Source organism: Gopherus evgoodei, chromosome 7 (genome assembly GCF_007399415.2).
Source record: "Gopherus evgoodei ecotype Sinaloan lineage chromosome 7, rGopEvg1_v1.p, whole genome shotgun sequence".
NCBI classification, from domain to species: domain Eukaryota; kingdom Metazoa; phylum Chordata; order Testudines; family Testudinidae; genus Gopherus; species Gopherus evgoodei.
Window position 1 is genome coordinate 106,169,165 of NC_044328.1, and position 20,570 is coordinate 106,189,734.

The 20,570-nt window shown below is 39.6% G+C and overlaps 1 protein-coding gene across 13 annotated transcripts in view; it reads left to right on the top strand.

Moving 5' to 3' along the window:
- Nucleotide 1: 1 nt before the first annotated feature.
- Nucleotides 2–20,570, top strand: part of SLMAP (sarcolemma associated protein) — a 179,887-nt gene continuing 159,318 nt past the window's right edge. For 6 of the 13 annotated variants that reach the window (XM_030571345.1, XM_030571351.1, XM_030571349.1 and 3 more), the window contains exons 1-2: nt 4–327; nt 454–1,884. In XM_030571345.1, the coding sequence (XP_030427205.1) occupies nt 1,687–1,884 (198 nt within the window). In that variant the 5' untranslated portion in view covers nt 4–327; nt 454–1,686. Of the gene's footprint in view, nt 328–453; nt 1,885–20,570 lie in introns of all 13 variants that reach the window. The other 7 variants (XM_030571356.1, XM_030571360.1, XM_030571350.1 and 4 more) reach the window with 4 other exon arrangements.

Below are 20,570 nucleotides of genomic sequence, written 5' to 3' on the forward strand. Positions count from 1 at the left end.
CCTCGCTTCTCTCTCTCCAACCCGGAAGCGGAGCCCACAGGAGACATCAGGGTCAGGGCTGGGGAGCAAAGTTCCGCCGAGGCTTCATTGTACATAGCACGCAGGTGCGCGCGCTCCACATCTGCGCACTGCTGTGCGAGCGAGATCGACGCCTGCGCAGGAGAGGGTAGGCGGTCGCTGGCTGATCCTTCGGTCAGGCCCAGTTCAGAGCGGCTCCTCCCTCTCCCGGGTGCCAGCCCCCTCCTTCCTCTCCCCGGCAGCGCTGCTGCTGCTGCTGCTACTACACCGGGTAGGTTTCCAGTCACTATGGCGGCTGGCGCTGGGAAGGTAAGAAGGGAGGGAGAGGGGCGCTCGCTTGCTCCTCTGCCGGTCGCTGGGCAGGGGAGTCCCGGGCCGGGGCCGGGGGCCGCCAGGCTGGGGCTCAGCCTGATCGGGTTTGTTTTGGTTTTGCAGGTCAGAAGAAAGTTTTCGTTGTCGGCGGCCGCCTCAGAACGACACTGAGCGGGAGGCATCCGGGCCCGGCCTCCAGGCCTCTCCCGTAGCCGGAGCAGGGCCAGCCCCGCTGGGCCAGCGGAGACCCTGCTCCTCAGGAGAGAGCGACAAACGGCATCCCGATGCGCAGCCACCTGCGGAGACCCTGAGCGGAATAGATCCCTCCCCCTTTGGCCGGGCGGCGGGAGACCTGACTTACTGTAGCTAGCCCCCGTCAGAGACACCCCTGCCCTCCTAAGGCAGCCCTCCTCACTGAGACATCCCCCCCATCTGAGGGGCGATTCCTCCTCCTGTCAGTCCAACCTTCGTGAGCTCCTGCAAACCCCCTGTCTGCCACCTCTCCTCAGAGTTGAGGAGGCCCTCGCCCCTTCAGTTGGTCCTGCAAGACCCTTCCTCTGTTTCTCCCCGGGTGGAGAACAATTTGAAGCCCTTCTCTACCCTTTATCAAATTCCTTACCTGAGTGACCGATTGAAACTCTAGCCTCGGGTCAGTTTTTTTCTGGTGTAGGGGAAGAGAACAGTGTAGCTTTGCTACCTCTAGTCGAGGACCACCCATCCTACTTTATCTTACTGTCTGAAGAAGATGAAATGTGGACTGTCATGTGGATCAACTGAACGGACTGTCTTTTGTGGAGCGAATGCTTCATACGCATTCTCCAACTCTTGATCTGGGTTCTGAGGCTGGTTAGACGCTAAACCTTTTTTATCCCTTGACCCCAGCCCCCTAAATCTTTCCTTGCTTTCATGCTGCATTGGTCAATATTTTGGTAAGTGCTGTTTACGGAATAAAAAAAAAAGAAGGCAGTCTAAATCCCCAACACAAGTATTTGTGTGTGACTCATCTACTTGGATTTAAAGACATCTCCACCTTCTTCTTCTTGCTTCTCATCTGCAAAGTCAGATGTTTGTTCCTGTTCTTCCTGATGAGCATGGATTGAAAGTTGCACATTCTAGATTTTTTTCAGGGTGCCGCTGATACTGTTAAAGGACATGATGGGGCTTTTTCACTGGATTATTGCCAGGATCAGTTTACACACTGCAACAATGAGTTGTTAGGCATGTACAGGTAACATTTGTCCTGCTTTGATGTAAAATTGCTGGGGAGATTTGGGATAAAATTTTGTGGAAGGCAGTCTGGATCAGGAAGAGTTTCTCTTCGTCCCTGTTTGGCGTGACATCCCCAATCTGTCCTCGATGCCTTCAGCCTTGGCTATCTTCACTTGCCGCCCGAACTCTCACCCATTTCAGGAGCGCCATGTCTACCTGGACGAGCCTGTCAAAATCGGCCGTTCGGTGGCTCGCTGCCGGCCAGCTCAAAATAATGCTACTTTTGACTGTAAGGTGCTGTCCAGGAACCATGCTCTTGTCTGGTTTGACCACAAGACAGGCAAGGTAAGTCCATTTGTGTTTGTAAGGGAGAGAATAATTAATCAAATGCTAAATTATTTTAATCAACGGTTGGGTTTCTGCAAATTCCTGTAAATTGCAACTGGCTTGAAGTTTCCCTCTAAATAGTCAGTATGGTCACATTTGAAGCAAGTAAGGTATATGTTGTTATCAGGAATTCTGATTTTCAGTTAAATTGATAAAGCCCTGGTAAAGGAAAAGCTTGAGAACAGGATTTATTAAACATTATAAAAACAAAATTGTTAGCAGAGGGAACTGGTGGATCCTGAAGATTTCCCTTGTTCATTCCTGCAAAAGTATGATGTCAGAAGTCTTATTCTATGTAATACAAAAACTGAAGTATAAAACTTGAAAAAGTTATGGTAAGCAAATACTTATTTTGGAAACTTGTTACTTTAAATTTAGGTAGCACTTCTCTAAGAGAATTGTTGCTTTTCCTAAAGCATAGTTCATTGATATAAACAAATGTCTAATCTCTCATATGTACAATGTATTTTACATTAGGTAAAAGGCTCACAATTTTAGTGGTAGAACATGTCATTTTGAGCAACTGTCCCAAAAACAAAGCATTATAAATGACTAAAATCTCTTTTGTGTGGTATTCTATGTACTTGCACTTTTGAAGGTTGGACAAAATATTTTAGTATTAACTTTTATGTGCTATCAGCATAACATTACCTGCAGTGATTATAATTAATAGCCTGTTAAATCTGCTCTCATTGCTAGTGAGATGGAGTTAAAATATGCAGTGTGTTATCTTAACCTGGGCCTGGCCTTCTAAAAAAGGCAGGGGGCGAGACTCAATGACCTTGTGGGGGAGGGATAGCTCAGTGGTTTGAGCATTGGCCTGCTAGACCCAGGTTTGTGAGTTCAATCTTTGAGGGGGCCACTTTGGGATCTGGGGCAAAAATCAGTACTTGGTCCTGCTAGTGAAGGCAGGGGGCTGGACTTGATGACCTTTCAAGGTCCCTTCCAGTTCTATGAGATGGGTATATCTCCATATATTATTATATATTAAATAAGGATCACGGCTGTCATAAAATGAAGTTTAGGAGCTTTGTTATACTTGTTTTGTCCACTAGGGACTGACCTGGGTTAAACAAAGCTATTTTAAGCTGTCATGTTAAATTTCAATTGCTAAATAACAGCAAAAGCTGTGCTTTGTTCACAAGTGTCGATCACTCAAAAAGCAACATGCTTTAAAAATGAGTATTAAAAATTTCCTGGCCTAGTGCTTCCTTATTTACTATTCAGTTTTGTACTCTGATGCTTCTCTTATTGTATATGTCCTTCTATGAAGTACTTTTCAATAATTCAGTTCATTGTAATAGAATAGTCATGTAACCAACTGTTTAAAAGTGTGACCCAGCATAAGAAACAACATGGTACAGTAAGAGTTCTTAAATCTTCTGATAATTACCATATGTTATTCAATACTTAGACATGATGGGACAAGTAAAGAGTTTAATTTCTTAAGGCTGGGTTGTGTCATGACTTTGAAGTTGCTTACACATAATTATCATGAACTACTATTTATGTGAATTAATATTTTACTGGATTTTTTTTATATTCTGCATAATGCAGTATATGAGATACTTGTCACATTGGAAATAGCCATTTTGGATCATAACATCAGTCTATAAAACTTAATGTTTTCAATTTGAGATTATATATGTGGTCTTTCCTGTTTGACATAGTGGATTGGACTCAGTCACCTAAAATGTTTGTTCCAATCTAGTCTAGCATTTCTGACATACATTTTTGGCATATAATGCCTTCCATCCTTTCTCAGTGCTTTGCAAATATAATTAAGCCTCACAACAACCTTGTAAGGTCAGTGAATGTTTTTACAGATAGTTAAACTGATGCAAAGGGTGACTTTGATGTTGGGCAAATCAACTAAATTGATGGCAGAGCTTACGACATAGGCAACTGAATTATTTTTAATCAAGAGTAGTTAGTTTTAGACTCACTAACAGAAATCAAATAAATGAGTTTTTAAATTTGCTTTATTTTCTTTGCATGACTCTGGATTTGTAATGGTTTACTTAAACTTTCATTTTTAAGTTACAGGTCTGGATTTGCCCAGATTGGTAGTGAATAAAAGATGTAGGCATTTGATGGTGGATGGGCCTATAACATACGAGGAGTTGGCCTTGGTTAAGTACTTCTGGACAGATGTCCACATAATAAACCCATCACCGTAACTGGTGATTTCATTGGTAGTTTTGGCAGATACCCAGGAATGAATGGAGAATCCACTACATTTTCTTTCTTGAAGGTGGTCCTCTTCTGAAACAGGGTTGAAGCATGCTGGTGTAACAACATGGGGCACCTTGAATTGTATACCGGTATATGGCTGAATGGAGGATTTCAGTCTCAGGGTCTGCTTGGATTCCTATATGAGCAATAAATTGCAACTAGTTAAGATGTTTTTTTTGAGGGTGGGGGAGAAGAGAAATGCTCTGTAAGAGAATGTAGTTTTAATGATATCACAATATGATTGCCTACACCTGAGTCCCTTACAATCTGGTCTAGCAGTTATGACTGGGCTGGTGTCCCCAAATCATGGACAGTCATGTGGTCGTAATCAATGAACAGGGGTTGCAGTAATTGCTAGAGCTGGGAAGGACAGGCAAGAGTCAGGATCAGCATCAGGCTGGAGTTGGAGACTGGAGAATAGAAAGTGAGCTGAACTCTGGAGTTAAACTTCTGGCCTACTGCGTAGTTGTTTAGACAACATTCTGGGACACCATCCAGGGTCAAATAGTGAGCATGGGCCAATCAGAAGGCTGCAGGATGCTGTCATTCTGGACCTTTTGGGCAACACTTCCTACGGTGTCTAGTCTCTACCATGCTCCTTGGATGTGGCTTTGTACGGCCTCTAAGTGACGATGTGATAACATCAGCTATCCTAAACTCTGCAGACTTGGGTTCTAGTCCCAAGGATTCATGCAACAATAAATACAAACGTAGTGAAAAGTCAGCTGGAAGACAGATACATATGGCCCTTGAATTTTCCTTTATGATCAGTCACAAAAATATTCAGCTATATTGCTTATAATTCCTTACTCTTACAAAACCTGCAGTGCTTGCAGAATGCAAACAAAAAACACAATAATTAAACATGCTAGTAACGTTTGCACACAAACGCTGAAATAACGAATGGTTAGCAGAGCCAGCCATTATAATAACCACTCTTACCCAGGAATGTCATTAGCCTACCAATGATCTAATGTCTTTGTCCTACTGATTAACGTAATACTGTAATCATTTCTCAGAAGCTTGTAGATGGAATAGAACACCTTATTAAGTCGACCTTTTGTGACAGTTTAGGCAGCAACTTAAAAAATATTTTATAATGGGGAGAAATTTTCATAGAAGTGCATCGCAAGTGGCATAATGATTTGAGGTATCAGGAAACTAGACTGATTTTTTTTAAACAGGAAACCATAATTTCGACAATCAGTTTTAATTATATTTTTCATTTGTGCTTTTTAGTTACTTTGCTTTTCTTTTTCTTTTTTTAAAAGTTGATTTTCATCAATTTGTAACCAGTAAAACATATTGATGTGCAAGTAAATATAGTCTTCACAGTAAATTTGGTGCTTTTTGGTAACCAGGAGTCTAAATTATATTTATTTACATTTATTTAAGTAATTATATATCTCAGTATACATTTATTCAGATTTTTAGTTATGTTAGACATGCATCATTCACCATTTTCTAAATAAGAAGAATTTTTTACTTGTAGTTTGTGTCAACTCTCTTTGGATGGAAATTGGAATTCAGTGAGAAGTGTACAAAAAACAGCATTTAATTCTTTTATTAGAAAATGACCTTATGTTCTGAATACAAGAAAAAAGTTTATCAAAACATGTTTTACATTTAAAACTGATTTAACTTTTAAAAACCATTTGTAGTCAGTGAATTGATGTCACCGTGTCCTTCAGGATTTTATTAAGATGTGTTTATATATATATATATAAAAAGTGAACGGTAAAAAAAAAAAAAGTGAACGGTACAGGACGAACTCATCCTCCCACCTCGTTTTTATTCATAGATTGGAATTAAAAAACAAGCTTTTCTGCTTTTTCAATTCTAATTGGTTTCTCAGTTTGGGCTCTCTGTACTTGCGGAAGAGGCTACTTGCTGGTTTAGTGCTTGAGCAAGCTCTGATTCCAAGTGCTTAGTCAATGGCTTGACTTTCTTTTGAAACTTGGTGGCAAACATACTGCTTGCATATTTTGTTATTTAAATAATTTAAATAATTTTAATAGATTATAGTGTTTAGGCTTTAATTTAAAATTTCAATTTCAAAGTAATTTACATATGGTTTATTTATTTTATTTTTATTTTATTTTTTTAAAGAAAACTTATTTTTATCCATCCTGGATACAAAACTTATTTGAGAATGACTGGATGCCATACTGGTTTGGGGCTGCTACATGTGCTACACTAAATCACTGTTTAAAAATGTCATGGAACTTTTTGTTGAAAGATTTCAGTACCATACTTTGTATAGTGTGCTTTACATATGTGTGAAAAAGATGTAAGCTTCTTTGGGCTGGCAGCTATGAAAGACTAAAATAGTATTAACAGTTTGAAAAAAAAATGGTGTGTGAAAGTGGGGACAGGTTTTGAGGGAAATCAGTAATAGAAAGCCAAGTGAAAATAGGGATTAAATAGGGTTTAAAGCAGTGGTTTTCAAACTTCTGTACTGGTGACCCCTTTCACATAGCAAGTCTCTGAGGGCGACGACCCCCCCCTTATAAATTAAAAACACTTTAAAATATAGTTAACACCATTATAAACACAGGAGGCAAAGCAGGATTTGGGGTGGAGGCTGACAGCTTACGGACCCCTCGCTGCCCACCTAAAATGTAATAACCTCGTGATGAGAACCTCTGGTTTAAAGGGCCACATGTAACTAAAATCTGCCCTTCTGTCTGAAAAAAAATCGCTGTTAGAAGTTGCAATGAAGATCACTGTAACAAAAAGGGGATGGAAAAAAATCTTAGAAAGTTTCCTTTGTATTTGGCAGCACTCTAAGAATAGCCAGTTTTACTGTTTTCCTTGGGTAGACAGTAATACCCTGCTTTGGTTGTGCGGTTTCACTCAACAGTAGAGAGGAAAGAGAAACATAAAGTTGTTAAATCATAAAAACTGGTCTTAAGCTTTTGGGAGCAAGTACTACCTGAAACTACTTTTAACTTATTTTTTAAATATTACAGATTGAGTCATCACTTTAAGGAGGGCTTGGAAAGAGAGGATGGGTTACTTAACACATGGGAAGTGGCAGTTTGTCCCAAATCTAGGGCTGGTATAAAAGGAGGTCTGAATTAGGGTGAGAGAGGAAAAAGGTGTGCTAAGTCTATGAAATTCTTAATAAAATAATTGTTCAGCGTCCCTTTACTTCCACTCCTAAAACATATCCATAATATATAAACTATTCACATGTAAAAACTTTTTTAAAAATCTGTTTACTTTTAATACTGTCTCAAGCCGTGAACTACTTTTGCCTTGAAAAATTGCAACTTCAAATACTGTAGAACTCTGAGTGTGACTTCCTCCTGGCTGAAATGTTGGAACACTTCCAATTTAGAGTCCTTGGTGGAACCCTGAACTTCCCTTCAGATACTTAGGCTTTCAGAAAGGTCCTTTCACCAGAGGCTTTTAAAGGAACTAAGTAGCCATAGGGTGAGAGACAAAGTATTGTCATGAATCAAAATACAAATACAAAATACAAGAGATGGGGGGGGGTGTCAATTTTTCATGAATGCAGAAACTGAAGTGGGTTGCCATGGAGTTCAGTACTAGGACAGGTGGTGGTTAATGCATGTACAGTCTGGACAAGGGGTTGAGTAGTAAGGTTACAAAGTTTGCAAATGTCAATTATTATGTTAGTCAAGTCCAGAGAAGCCTAGGAAGAGCTTCAGAGGGACCTAACCAAGCTAAATGAATGGGTACTCTGATGATAGGTTAAGTTTTAATGTTTGTAAAGGAGATCATGCTAGATGACCTGGTCTTAAAAATCTATGGGGAAAAATGAGAACTAATAATAAACAGTATCCACTCCAGTAAAGGATCTGGGCATCACTGTGGACAGATGAGTGAAAATCTCTGTCTAGTGGGAGCTGAGGCTTAAAAAATAGCAAACTATGTCAGGATACCTAAGGAATGAAGAAGAATATAAAAATATTATAATATCATTATATAAAGCAATTGGAATACTATGTTGAGTATATATCACCCTGTATGAAAAAGGATCTTGCTGAATGAGAGAGCTCTTTCAATGTGTCTGCTGAATATTCAAAGCTTCAAAAATGGCTTTAGTTAATGCTGTGAAAAAGGAAAGAAAAAACTCTATCCCGTGCAATTGACTATAATGAGTAGTATACATATAATTAAAAAAACTGATTGTAGTACAATAACATTTCAGAGTATTAAAACCGAATAGTTAAAAATAGGCTTGTTTCACTATGTTTGCAGTTAACTCTGGGTTTCTGTAAATATAACCTATGAAAAAAAGTTGTCATTTTGGTTTCAAATCACTTTTATACTTCCTGGTTAACATGTGGTCTTCGGATTGTTGTTTATATTGGGATTACAAACACTACAGGTGGATGTTCATTTGCAGGAATTTCAGCCCATTCTCACTGGGCAGAAGATGCCCACACACATTGCTTTTCACCCACAGCATCTCAGTCACCAGTCTTAGGGTAGGGAAAATGAGATGAGGCTGACTGTTCCTTGCTGACAGCTCCTTTCACTTATGCAGCTCTTTCTGTTTACAGTGGAGGAGCTTACTATCTAAAAATGTTTCCAGCAGTGCATGTTCAGCAACTCTGGTAAACAGGTGACCCTGTAGGAATGATAAACAAGTAATGGTAATGCAGTGACTGTTCAACTGCATTAGACACTAAACTAGATTTTCTGCAGGTAATGTCAATTTTGTGCATATATTCTGTGAGTGGGCTTTCAAAGGGCTGCAGAATCACTTAGGGTACGTCTGTATTGCAACTAGGCACCGCAGCTGGCCTGTGCCAGCCAACTTGGGCTTGCAGGGCTCAAGCTGTGGGGCAGTCTCATTGGAGTATAGGCTTCTGGGCTTGGGCTGGGCCTGAGCTCTGGGACCCTCCCACCTTGCAGGATCGTAGAGCCCAGGTCCCAGCTCAACTCCAGAAGTCTACATTACAATGGAACAATCCTGCAGCCTGAGCCCTATGAGTCTGAGTTGGCTCGCACAGGCCCGCCGCAGGTTTTTGATTGCACTGTAGATATACTCTTGGTGTCTATTTAGCTAATCCAAACATTTTATACAGGGTGCTGTTAAAAAAAAATCAACTGGGGCACCAGGCAGATCTCCTGGTTTTGTAAGATCGAGCTTCTGGACCTCATACTTGTTTATAATAACCACTTATTGAAATTTTGTGAGACACACTTCAGTAGCACTTCTCACAGGCTTTCTTCAGTTCAGCTTTTTGCTTTTCTTTGTTTTGCAGATGTTAGCTGTGATAGCCTACTGAACTGCATTCCAGGTGTGGGGGGGGAGGGGTTTGGTTTTTTTTTTTTTCTTCCCCAAATGCACTAGATATCAGTCACAACTGCTCCTAGCAATGCTATTCTCTGTTCTGCTAAGTTTTGCTGTTACTTCCAGGTGTTTTGAGGAAAATGCAGCCTGGAAACAAAAAGTGGGGGTGGCATTTAGATTATTTGTAAGGCAAGTTTTCTAAATGTCAACAATTTTTTGTAGTATACGTGACTCATTTTACATTTTAAAACTTCAATATTTACGCAGACAGTCTTTAAGAACCAGGTATTTGAGATATTTAGTGTTTGAGTTGTGTTTTATTGCAGCTGGGAGCAAATATCGTGGTCTTGTTGGGGAAAAAAACTAGTAAAGATACTCCAGATTTTTGAAGATGTTAACTCATGAACATTTCGTATTGATAAATCCCTTATAACGCTGACTGTTAAGCAGTGGTTCATGGGCCAGCAGTGTGGGTGAGTACTTGGAAATCCCTTTCTGAACACAAGACACAAAGCTGAAATGAGCTTCAGAGCTGTTGCACCCTCCCACCTACTATCATAAGCACCTCTGTTGTACAATCACATTAATAAATTTGTCCAGCTCTCTGTCTCTAGCAGAAACTTCCTTGTGATTTCCAGCCTGAATTTGTTCATGCCTAGTTTATATGCATTTGTTCTTGTCAACGTTGTCCTTTAGCTTAAATAGCTTTTTCACCCTCCTTGTGTTTATTGCCCTGCTGTATTTATAGAAAGCAATCATATCCCCTTCTGTCATCTTGTTGTTAGGTTAAACAAGTGAAGCTCTTCTAGTTTCCTCTCATACTATAGTCTCTCCATTCCCCTGATCATCTTGCTAGCTCCTTTTTTGTGCCTGTTCCAGTTTCGTTTCATCTTTCTGAACACAGATGAAGAGAATTGTACACAGTATTCCAAATGAGATTTTACCACTGCTTTGTACAATGGCATAAATATTCCTCAGTCTCACCTGATGCATCCTAGGATCACACTGGTGTTATTCACAGCTGAATCACATTGGTGGCTCACAGTTGTATAGTGATCAAGCAACACACCCAGGTCTGTTTTCTCCTTTGTCATTTCCAACTGATGAGCCCCCAGCTTGTAGATGAAATTTCTTATTATTAGACTTTTCACTTTTGTACTATCAATTTCATCCTATTTCTGTTAGTCCAGTCTTCAAGGTCATCCAGATCTTCCTTTATAATTTTCTGCTCCTCCTCCTCTGTATTGATGAGGCCTTCCAGCTTTCTATCATCAGCAAATTTTATTAGCATATTTCTACTCTGTATGCCATGGTCATTAATGAAAATATTGAATAAAATTGGTCCTCAGACTAGTTGTTGAAGAACTCCCCTAGTAACTTTCCTCCAGTCTGATAGTTCACTTGTCAGCACAACTCATTGCCTTCTCCCCTTTGGGTAGTTCTTTATCCACAGTATCATTCTTGTGCTAATTTAACTGATAATTTCCCATGTGGTACCATGTGAAATGTTTTACTGAGTCCAAGTATGTTAGACCTACAATAGAACCTCTGAATTATGAACACCTTGGGAATGGAGGTTGTTTGTAACTTTGAAATGTTTGTAACTCTGAACAAAATATTACGGTTGTTCTTTCAAAAGTTTACGACTGAATATTGACTTACTATAGCTTTGAAACTTTACTATGCAGAAGAGAAATTCTGTTTTCTTTTTTTTTTTTTTTTTTTAGTAAGTTAGATTTAACACAGTACTGTACTGTATTTTGTTTTGGGTTTCTTAAGTCTCTGCAGCTGCCTGATTGTGTACTTCCGGTTCCAAATGAGGTGTGTGGTTGACTGGTCAGTTCATAACTCTGGTATTCATAACTCTGAGGTTCTACTGCACTTCATTACCCTTATCTGAAAATTGGTTGTTTTATCAAAGAAGGAAATCAGGTTTGTTCGGCATGATCTCCCTTGGCAAATCAGTGTTGCATTAGATCCCCTTTACTGTTTGTTTAAAATCATGGACATATTCTTTCCTTCACAATTTGTTTTAAAGCCTTGCATGCTACTGAGGTCAAACTAATAGGACTGTAATTGCCCAGATCATTTCCCTCCCGCCTTTCTTAAATATACAACATGAGTTGTTTCTCCAGCAATATGCTGCTACCTCTGAATAAATAGATGTATTAAAAATCCTTGCTACTGGACTAGAAATCTCATGTGCCAGTTCTTTCAGTATTCTGGGATGGAAGTTATCTGGTCCTTCCCTTCTCTCCCCAACATCCCCGATTTGAGCTCTTTAAGCTTTCATTCCACCTCAGATGTGTTAGTTTCCATTTCTATGTACTTGTTTCCATCAGCTGTCCTGCCTTCATGCCTATGTTCCATATGATCATCCTTAGTGAAAACCAGAGCAAAGTATTCATTTAATTTTTGGGTTGTACCTATACTATCTTTAACCTCCATCACATCCACTGAATAGGGTCCCAGCCTCATCCTTCCTTATTCTCTTTTTACTTATATAACTAAAAAAACCTTGTAATTTATTTTAGTTTCCTTGGCAAGAGCTCATTCAGCGTCACTTTTAGCAATTCTCACTTTATTCCTACATTTTCTAACCTGCAGTAGGTGGCTTTTTGTGTTGATCAGTCTCTTTTTCCATTCCCCAAAGCTCTCTAATACTCACCTGGATGAATAGCCACCTGCAAGAGAGTGTGGAGCTTTCCTCTACAAGTTGTGTGGTTGACTGGTCAGTTTGAAACTCTGGTATTCATAACTTTGAGGTTATACTGTACCTCTACTTAAAAATATTGATTTGTAATTTTTAAAAAGAATATGTATATCCAATTTTATCCCTCCTCTAGTTTTTATGTGGTGTTTGTCTGATAATGTAAGCTCCTTGGGGCAGGGACTGTGTCTTTGTCAGTCTTTATAGAGAATGTAGAATAGGAGCTCCAATCCTCATTGTGAAGACTCTGGGTGCTACTTAATAGAAATGTTAAATACGCAACCTTGTCTTGAACTTTCAAAACTACTGGGGCTCAACATATGTTCTCTTCTGGAATTAAAATAGGATAGAAATAGATGCTGCTCATCATCTTGCTAAGGTAATTTCCCAAAGACATAATGGTTGCTAAAAATTATGCATCCTTTTTGGAAAGCAGTAATATCCAAAAAGCACTCTTCAAATATAGTGTTACTGTGATTGGTTATCTTATTTGAAACTCCTTCAAAGAACAGAAAAGATCTATAAAGACAAAAGTCTCATGTTTTCTCTTAAGGCAAATTTGAATTGTGACTTGTTTACTTCCTGATACTGACTTGCATTTCTTCATAATACAAGCTGAGATGACTAGACAGAATATGCTACTATCATAGAATCATAGATCTGTTCTGAATATCTTAACTGTAAGAGAGAGTCAGTCAACTGCATTTTTGTAAAACAACCTGCTACTACTTAAGCTGCTGTAACGCTTCAGTGTAGACACTACCTATGCCAATGGGAAAGATTCTCCCATGGGTATAGGTAATACACCTCCGTGAGAGGCAGTAGCTAGGTTGATAGAAGAATTATTCTGTTGACATACCGCTGTCTACAGCAGGGGTTAGGTCAGCTTAATTATGCTGCTCAGGGGTATGGATTTTTCATCATTAAGACAACTTAATTTTCTCCTGTAGAGCAGGCCTTAGAATCCTTATGAAAGTAACTGACTTTTTTTATTTCAAACTACAGTTATTTTCAAATGGAGAGAAAATAAGCTCTTTGGAAAGGCAACTAGAAATGCTGTTGACATTAGGCTTTTTCCCACCATATGGATTCTTGGGATGGATTCTTTATGTTGGTATCTGAATTGTATATCCTCAATTTTACTGTAAAATCATTTCTGTTCAGTATTTAAGATCTAATTATCTACATAATGTAAGGTGAACTGTGAATGGAAACCAGTGAAAAGTTCTTAAAATCTCACTTGGCATTTAAGCCACTTGAAATTTCTGTACAGACATTATGCAAATGAATCTGATAATGCTTCAGTAAAGTGTACCTTATTAAACACTACATATCAGTAAAGTATTTTAAATCTCTTTTGTTGAAACTGAATGATCGAACTAGCATATGCAAAGTGCAATGCTAAGTTTATTTTTTGAAATGTGAGAAGAATAGTATTTGGTTATGAAAGCCTGTTGTGTAGACAACATAACTTTTTGAAAAATCACTGACCGTGGTAGACATCTCTAACTAGCGATAAATTTAAAATGTCATTTCATAGAGCTCTTTCATTAACTCTTACTAAAGTTGTAGGAATTTTTCTCACTTAAATGTGAAATGGCTTTGAGGATAAATAGTTTTGGTATTTGTATATTATTAAGCTCTAGAATATACAGTGTGACTTGAGGATCTTTCATTTTTGTAACTTTTCAGGTTGTTTATTCATTAAAAGCTTAGTTACGGTGTCCATCGATTTTTTTAGAAGTCATATGTCCACATTGCAACTCACCACCACAACTGACTTCTTCGCTAGTCTTGTCAGAGAGGTCTAACATTGAATGAAAATGGAGACAGAATCACCCTAAGCGCTAAAAGATTCAACCAGTGCAGACTCGGACATTCTAGTAGGGCAGCGTAGAGAAGCTTGTGTTGCCATTGCTTTGTATGCTTTTTCCAAGGATATAGGACTTTAGGCCTATAGCTGTTTGCCTGGCAGGAACAGCCCTGGAAGTTAACCCAGTTAAGCAATATCATTTTCATCATTTAACGAATTAACTTTTTTAAACACTATTTATAGCCCTAGTTTCTGCTAAAATTTACTTGATGGAAGAAAATGAAACATCAAATGATCAAGTTCTGTAAGAGTGGAAATAATGGAGTACTTTCGCTTGATGGCTCTCAACCACTACTTCCTTTTTAAATATTCAAGGGGAAACTGATTTTTTTTTTGTCTTCCTCTTCATTTGAACATTTTTTCCTAGACTACACATGCTAGAGAGAGGGCACAAAAGCCAGGAATACACATCTACACCAAAAAGAGAGAGAGACCTTCACAATCTCTGAAGCAACAGAAGAAACTTAAATGTGAGGGTAGCAAGTTGACATTAGATACAGACACAGTAATGGTTGAGCAGGGCATTTCACAGAAATACAAATTCTATCTGACCCTAAGTCAGCTGTTTAGAATGTGAGTAGGGATCTTAGTGCTTTATGAAAGGGAGACGTAGTAGACCTGTGTTTCTACTGACTATTAAATGTAATGGTACAGAATTTATAGTGCATGTGACATAGAAACCCATGTTCTGTGTTACCGATATTACTGAACATTTGAAGGCACACTTCTTCCTACGGTCTTTGCTCATATATTCATCCTAACTTTCAATTAAATTATCTTCCAGACAGTTGATTGGAACTCGTAAAAATATCTGTATGGTATACCGATACCCGCTGACTTCCAAATTTGGACACAAAAAGGAAAATGGAAGAGGTGCTGCTCATTGATGAAAGTGGAAAAGTCCGTAGTTTGTACCTGAACAAAATGTATGCACTGACGCATTAACCAACAGCTTTCTCTCAAAACTTGAATTCTGCTCTTGGATGTATATGCAAAATTTTCACTGATTTCAATGGGAAGTCTACATTTATATGTAAGAGCAGAATTTTGTCATTAATATCTATTGTCACAAATTGGTGGACTTGTTTTATCCGTATGTTTCTATGGGGCTAGTCAACTGTAATATGCTCCACTTAGGGCCAGCTCTACTAATGGACTATCACTTGGAAGTTTTTGTTAGTGCAGAATGTGTTTGCCTGCCTGCTTTCTGAATATTATAGTCCAACAAGAACATAAAATATCCACCTAATGCACAGGGTACTGGTTATCTTATAAATTAAATCCAGGTTGTTGTCTCCAAACCCAGGAATGGTGTAAGTACTTCAAGCTGTCTTACTTTTAACACACCTTAGTATCTGCGTTCATCTGAAATGTTTACGTGCTCTTTCCCTAGAGTAAGTGTGAAAGGACCCTGAAGCAGTGTATTTCCAGTAACAGGCCCTTGAAATGCATCAAGGTATCCAGAATTCATCTAAACTGTAATCTGGGTGCATTTGGGAAATACTGTCAGACGTCTCTTGAACTAGACTCTCTCTTTTTCCTAGCTCTTGGCTTCAGTTCCCTTACTTTTCTGCCCTGTTGACTGTGTGCATGGGCTTGTCTACACAAGGAAATAGATCAAAATAGCTAGTTATTCCTCAATAGCTGTCTCAGAATAGTGCTATATTTGGACACTCGAATTCAGAATGAAAGTCACTTTATTCAGAGAATTATTTGTGCTTCCAAAGTGAAATAATTATTTTATGGAACAAAGTGACTTAGGCTGATGAGCTGACCTGCTGGCCAGGGACAGTAAAACCATGCCCCAAAGCTACTGCTCCACCTTTTTTCACAACTTTGTTATTGTCAAAGTTCAACACAACGCAGATGCCTCATAGCTCCTTCGGGTCTTATCCCACTCTTGTCTTCCAGGCTTTGCAGCCCTTACAGGCTTGCCTTCAGGGTTTCACGCTCTTCCTGGTTGAGACTTCTCCCCACAGGCAGCTGCTGATTCCTACAGATGTTCCTTTTCCAGCCTTCTGCCTGCCAGCTGCAGCTCAGTGGTCGCCCTCTCAGTTGCTGTACCTAAAAAGCAGGAAGTCCTATATATGACTTCCTGTACGGCACATAACTAGGAGCAAGCATTTCCATTTCCATCTATTACAAAATGGGAAGAAGGTGGGCAGGGTAGTACAGGCTTAGGCTGTATGTTAATACTAAAGTAGTATTCTGCCTCTCTGCTATTGACCCTAATGACAACTCCTGTTTTTGAAATCTAAAACTTGTATTTTTGGCAACTACACCTGCATACCCCTTTTTCTTTGTGACTGCAGTGTTGTGTTTACAAAGACCTGCAATATGAAATCTTCACTACTTTTCTGTATCTTTCAAAACTACATCTGTTCAAGGGTTTATGAATCTTACTTTATAATAGCCTTCACCATACAAAACAGTTTCAGAGATTAGATCTTGTTGGTAATGTCGTAACTCATGTTTTAACTTGCTAGCTGATGTTTAAAAGCAATTTTTATAATGCTGCTGTAACAATTGGGAGCAAAAACTTTAAATACTTTGCAAGATTTAACTTTGTATTATTGACTTTGTTATTCTGTTGTGTGTTTATTCATGTACTAAAGCAGAGTGGAGACTTCAGTAATCCATTGGACTCTTATACAGCATACCACTTTTCATGTAGAGGCAAGTTTTTAATTAATAGTGAGTGATCCTTATACCGGTGTACTTTTATAATTGTGACTGAGAAATTATGCTAAACATTGAATACAATAGGGGTTTAATGCCCAGTGTAGTGACCATATGTGTTTATGATTACTAGTATTGCTGTCCCATCTAGGGGTATATCTACACCGCACACTAAGCCCAGGCTCTGACTCAAGTTTGAGTCCAAACCCTCCTTCTATGCACACGCAGATCAGTGTGATTGAGGTCAGCAAGCACTCAGGACCATAGCGGGCAAGTTGTGGGCCTACAGTGCCTGTGCTCTATCAATATTTAGAAACGTGGGCCTGGCTCCACCAATGTTTGGGAATGCTGTGCTTTGGGGGGGCCCCACGCTTCAGGGGGATGCAGAGTCCAGAGTAGCCTGTGGGGTTTGCGGGGAGCCTGGCGCTGGCAGCAGCGAGTGACTTGGTCCCAGCACTCCTTGTCCCACCGGCCCGGGGCGGTTGTCCCAGTCTGTCCTATGGATGTTCTGAGCACCACCAAAAATTATACAAACCTGGCACCCATGCTCAGGACTTGGGTCCTAGGACCCTGCTGGCAGGGTGGGTCAGAGCCTGAGTTCTTCTTGACTTGGGTTCAAGTCTGGTTGTTTTTCATATGGATGTAGCTGAAGCTGCGGACTGGAATCGGAAGTCTCCATAGTCTAGTATGGACATGTTAGCATGCCTGAGACCTGAGTCCAGCAATTTTAAACCCAGATTTACAATGCGATGTGGACATTCAAGCATGGGCTTGGAAGCACCAGGTCTACGAGCCCAGGTCCTGCAGACTGGGGTTTACCATGCAGTGTAGGTATATACAGTAGTCATGGACTGGGACTCCAGGTCCCTTTATAGACTTTAAGTCAAGGTCCACCAACTGTATCTGGGTCTGGGACATGCGCTGGCTACCTACGTGATATTTGTACCTCCTCATTACTGCTAGTAGATTTCTTTACTGATATCACTGGGATTGAAGCTACTGCCAGAATTTTTTGTACAGAGTCAGAATATTATGCCACCACCACGTCTGCAGCAGTGCTACATGTACAAGCCATTTTGCAACAATATGATGATCTAATTGACTTGCAGCATACCTGTGCTGTGTCTTAACTTCAGTAACACCTGAAAAATTGTACTATAGGTTGTCTGTCTGTGAGGCAACAGTCAAGATGACTTTTTAAAAAAAATATCCACTTCATGAATTGTAATTAACACAGTAGTTTGTCTCTGACCTTCCTATTAAAAAAAATAAAATATTGTTACCGGTTAATACTTTCATGTTGTTTCATGATGCAGCATGATGTGCTTCTGACTTATTGCCTATTTCAGAATTGCATAGTTTTAGAGCTATGTAGAAACTAGCTTGTTGATTTCATTAGATGAGAAGGGAAGATTTTTTTTTTCATAAACAAAGTGTAGATTTGGTGACATGGGTGCAGTGTTATCAGAATTTCAAATAAAGCATAAAACAGTGCACTCTCTGTGACATGGCTCTGAAAGTAAAAATAAAAGGACAAATAATGGTTGAGTGAAGAGCTTTTTATAAAGCTTATGTAGGTTTTCAATGTTTCAGTTCTAGCTTTTTTAAAATATTTGGCAACATGTGATAGTCTTTATATTCTATTTAATTCACAAATATGAATTACTCCCACTGCTGTGGCATGCTGTTCTCCCACATTTTTTCAGCAAATATTGCAGTCGTCTCTACTGTTCACAATGAAAACTTTTTTTTCTTGAAGTTTTCTGATTCATGTGTATTGTGTACTGTGTGCTCCTTTACTCTTGGAGAAGTGAAAGTGCTTAGAAAACATACTTTAAAAATGCCTTGAGTTTTTGCTTAATGAATTGTTGTATTTCGCATTTATCAAACAGAATTTTTTTTTCTATGGTCTGGACCAGGATTGGGCAGCGTTTCAGAAGTGATGTGCCGAGTCTTCATTTATTCACTCTAATTTAAGGTTTCGCGTGCCAGTAATACATTTTACTGTTTTTAGAATCTTTCTATAAGTCTATAATACATAACTAAACTATTGTTGCATGTAAAGTAAATAAGGTTTTTTTAAATGTTTAAGAAGGTTCATTTAAAATTAAATTAAAATGCAGAGCCCCCTGGACCGGTGACCAGGACCCGGGCAGTGTGAGTGCCACTGAAAACCAACTGGCACCTTCGGTACACGTGCCAAATGTTGCCTACCTCTGGTCTGGACACTCCTGTTCTCTAAAAGATAGATAGATAGTGTGGTGTTTGTTTGTTTTTTTGGTTTTTTTTTTGGTGGACATTATCAGCAGGTCATTGTAATCATTTTAATAAAAATAGCATTTGCTGCTGCTTAGTGGAAGATAACAGAATTAGGACTATCTAAAGAAAAAAAGCCTTCTTACAGACAGATTGAAAGCTTGACTGCAATACTGATAACACACATGCACGTACTCGGAAGTGGCAGAACCAAAGGGAAAGATTTGTGAATTTATGTGTGTAGTCATCTTTCAGAATGACTACCCAAGAGCGTAGGTTTTCAAACAGCATTACTCCTCTTGGAGAACTTGATTACCTGAATTATGCAGTATTTTACCAGATGTTCTTACACTACATCGGATGACAACATGCTAAGATTCTCTTCTGTTTAGGTTGTTGATACTGAACTAATCACTATGTATCATCTGAGCAATTTACAGGTCAATCTCTCCATATTCAAATAAATCAATTATTCCTTTTTTAGGTAACTAAAATTACTGTTAATTAGATGAGAACAACCATAGGAACACCCCCCCACCCACCCAAAAAAAAAGAGAGAAATCAGATTAGTACAATGAAGGGATTCTTTATTTCATTTGGGAGTTGAGTCTCTAACTCAGCTGCAACTATCAGCCAACTTACAAAGTGGATGAGGTAATATCTTTTATTTGACCAGCTTCTTTTGGTGAGAGAGACAAGTTTTTCAAGGTTTGAGTGCTCTGACTGGAGCTTGGGTGCTGAGCCTAGGGAAGAGGATGGGCTTCAGATCTCAAGCCCCAACTTCAAAGCACTGCCTACATAGCTACAGTATTTTTAGAGCACGAATACAAACCACGCAAATCTGAGGGTACGTCTACAGTACGAAATTAATTCAAAGTTATTTTATTCGAATTTTCAGAATCGAGTTCATACATTCGATGTTGTGTCCCCACAAAAGCGCGTGAATTAGGCAGAGTGCGTCCACAGTACCAAGGCTAGCATCAAATGGCGGAGCGTTGCACTGTGGTAGCTATCCCACAATTCCTGCAGTCTCTGCCGCCCATTGGAATTGTGGCTTAAGCTCCCAGTGCATGATGGGGCAAAAACATTCTTGCAGGTTTTTCTGGGTGTGTTCCGTCACTCACTCCTCCCTCTGTGAAAGCTACGTCAGACACCATGCTGCCAGCAGACGGTGCAGCATGGTGCACCGCCTGTCTCCTGGTACCTTGAATCCACTTTGAATGTTCTCTCCTCTATCTATCTACTCTTTCATCTAACCATTTCCCGCTGTTTCTTGGCCATCATGAACAGAGGCTCACAGCTTCCACTGCTTTCTCCAGATTGTCTGTTCTGGGCTCCTATGGAAGCTACAGAAGGCAACAATTCCCTGCTGTTTCTCTGCCATCGTGAACAGAGCTGCACAGCTTCTGCCACTAACTCTGCTTTCGCCACTTTTTCCATGTTGGTGGTCCTGGGCTCCCATGGAAGCTACAGAAGGCAATGATGCCCTGCCGTTTCTCACATTCTGCTGCAAACTCTGCTCATGTTTCCACCGCAAACTCTGCTCTCGCCACTTTTTCCATTTTGTCAGTCCTGGACTTCCATGGAAGCTACAGAAGACACCAACGCCCTCCTGTTTC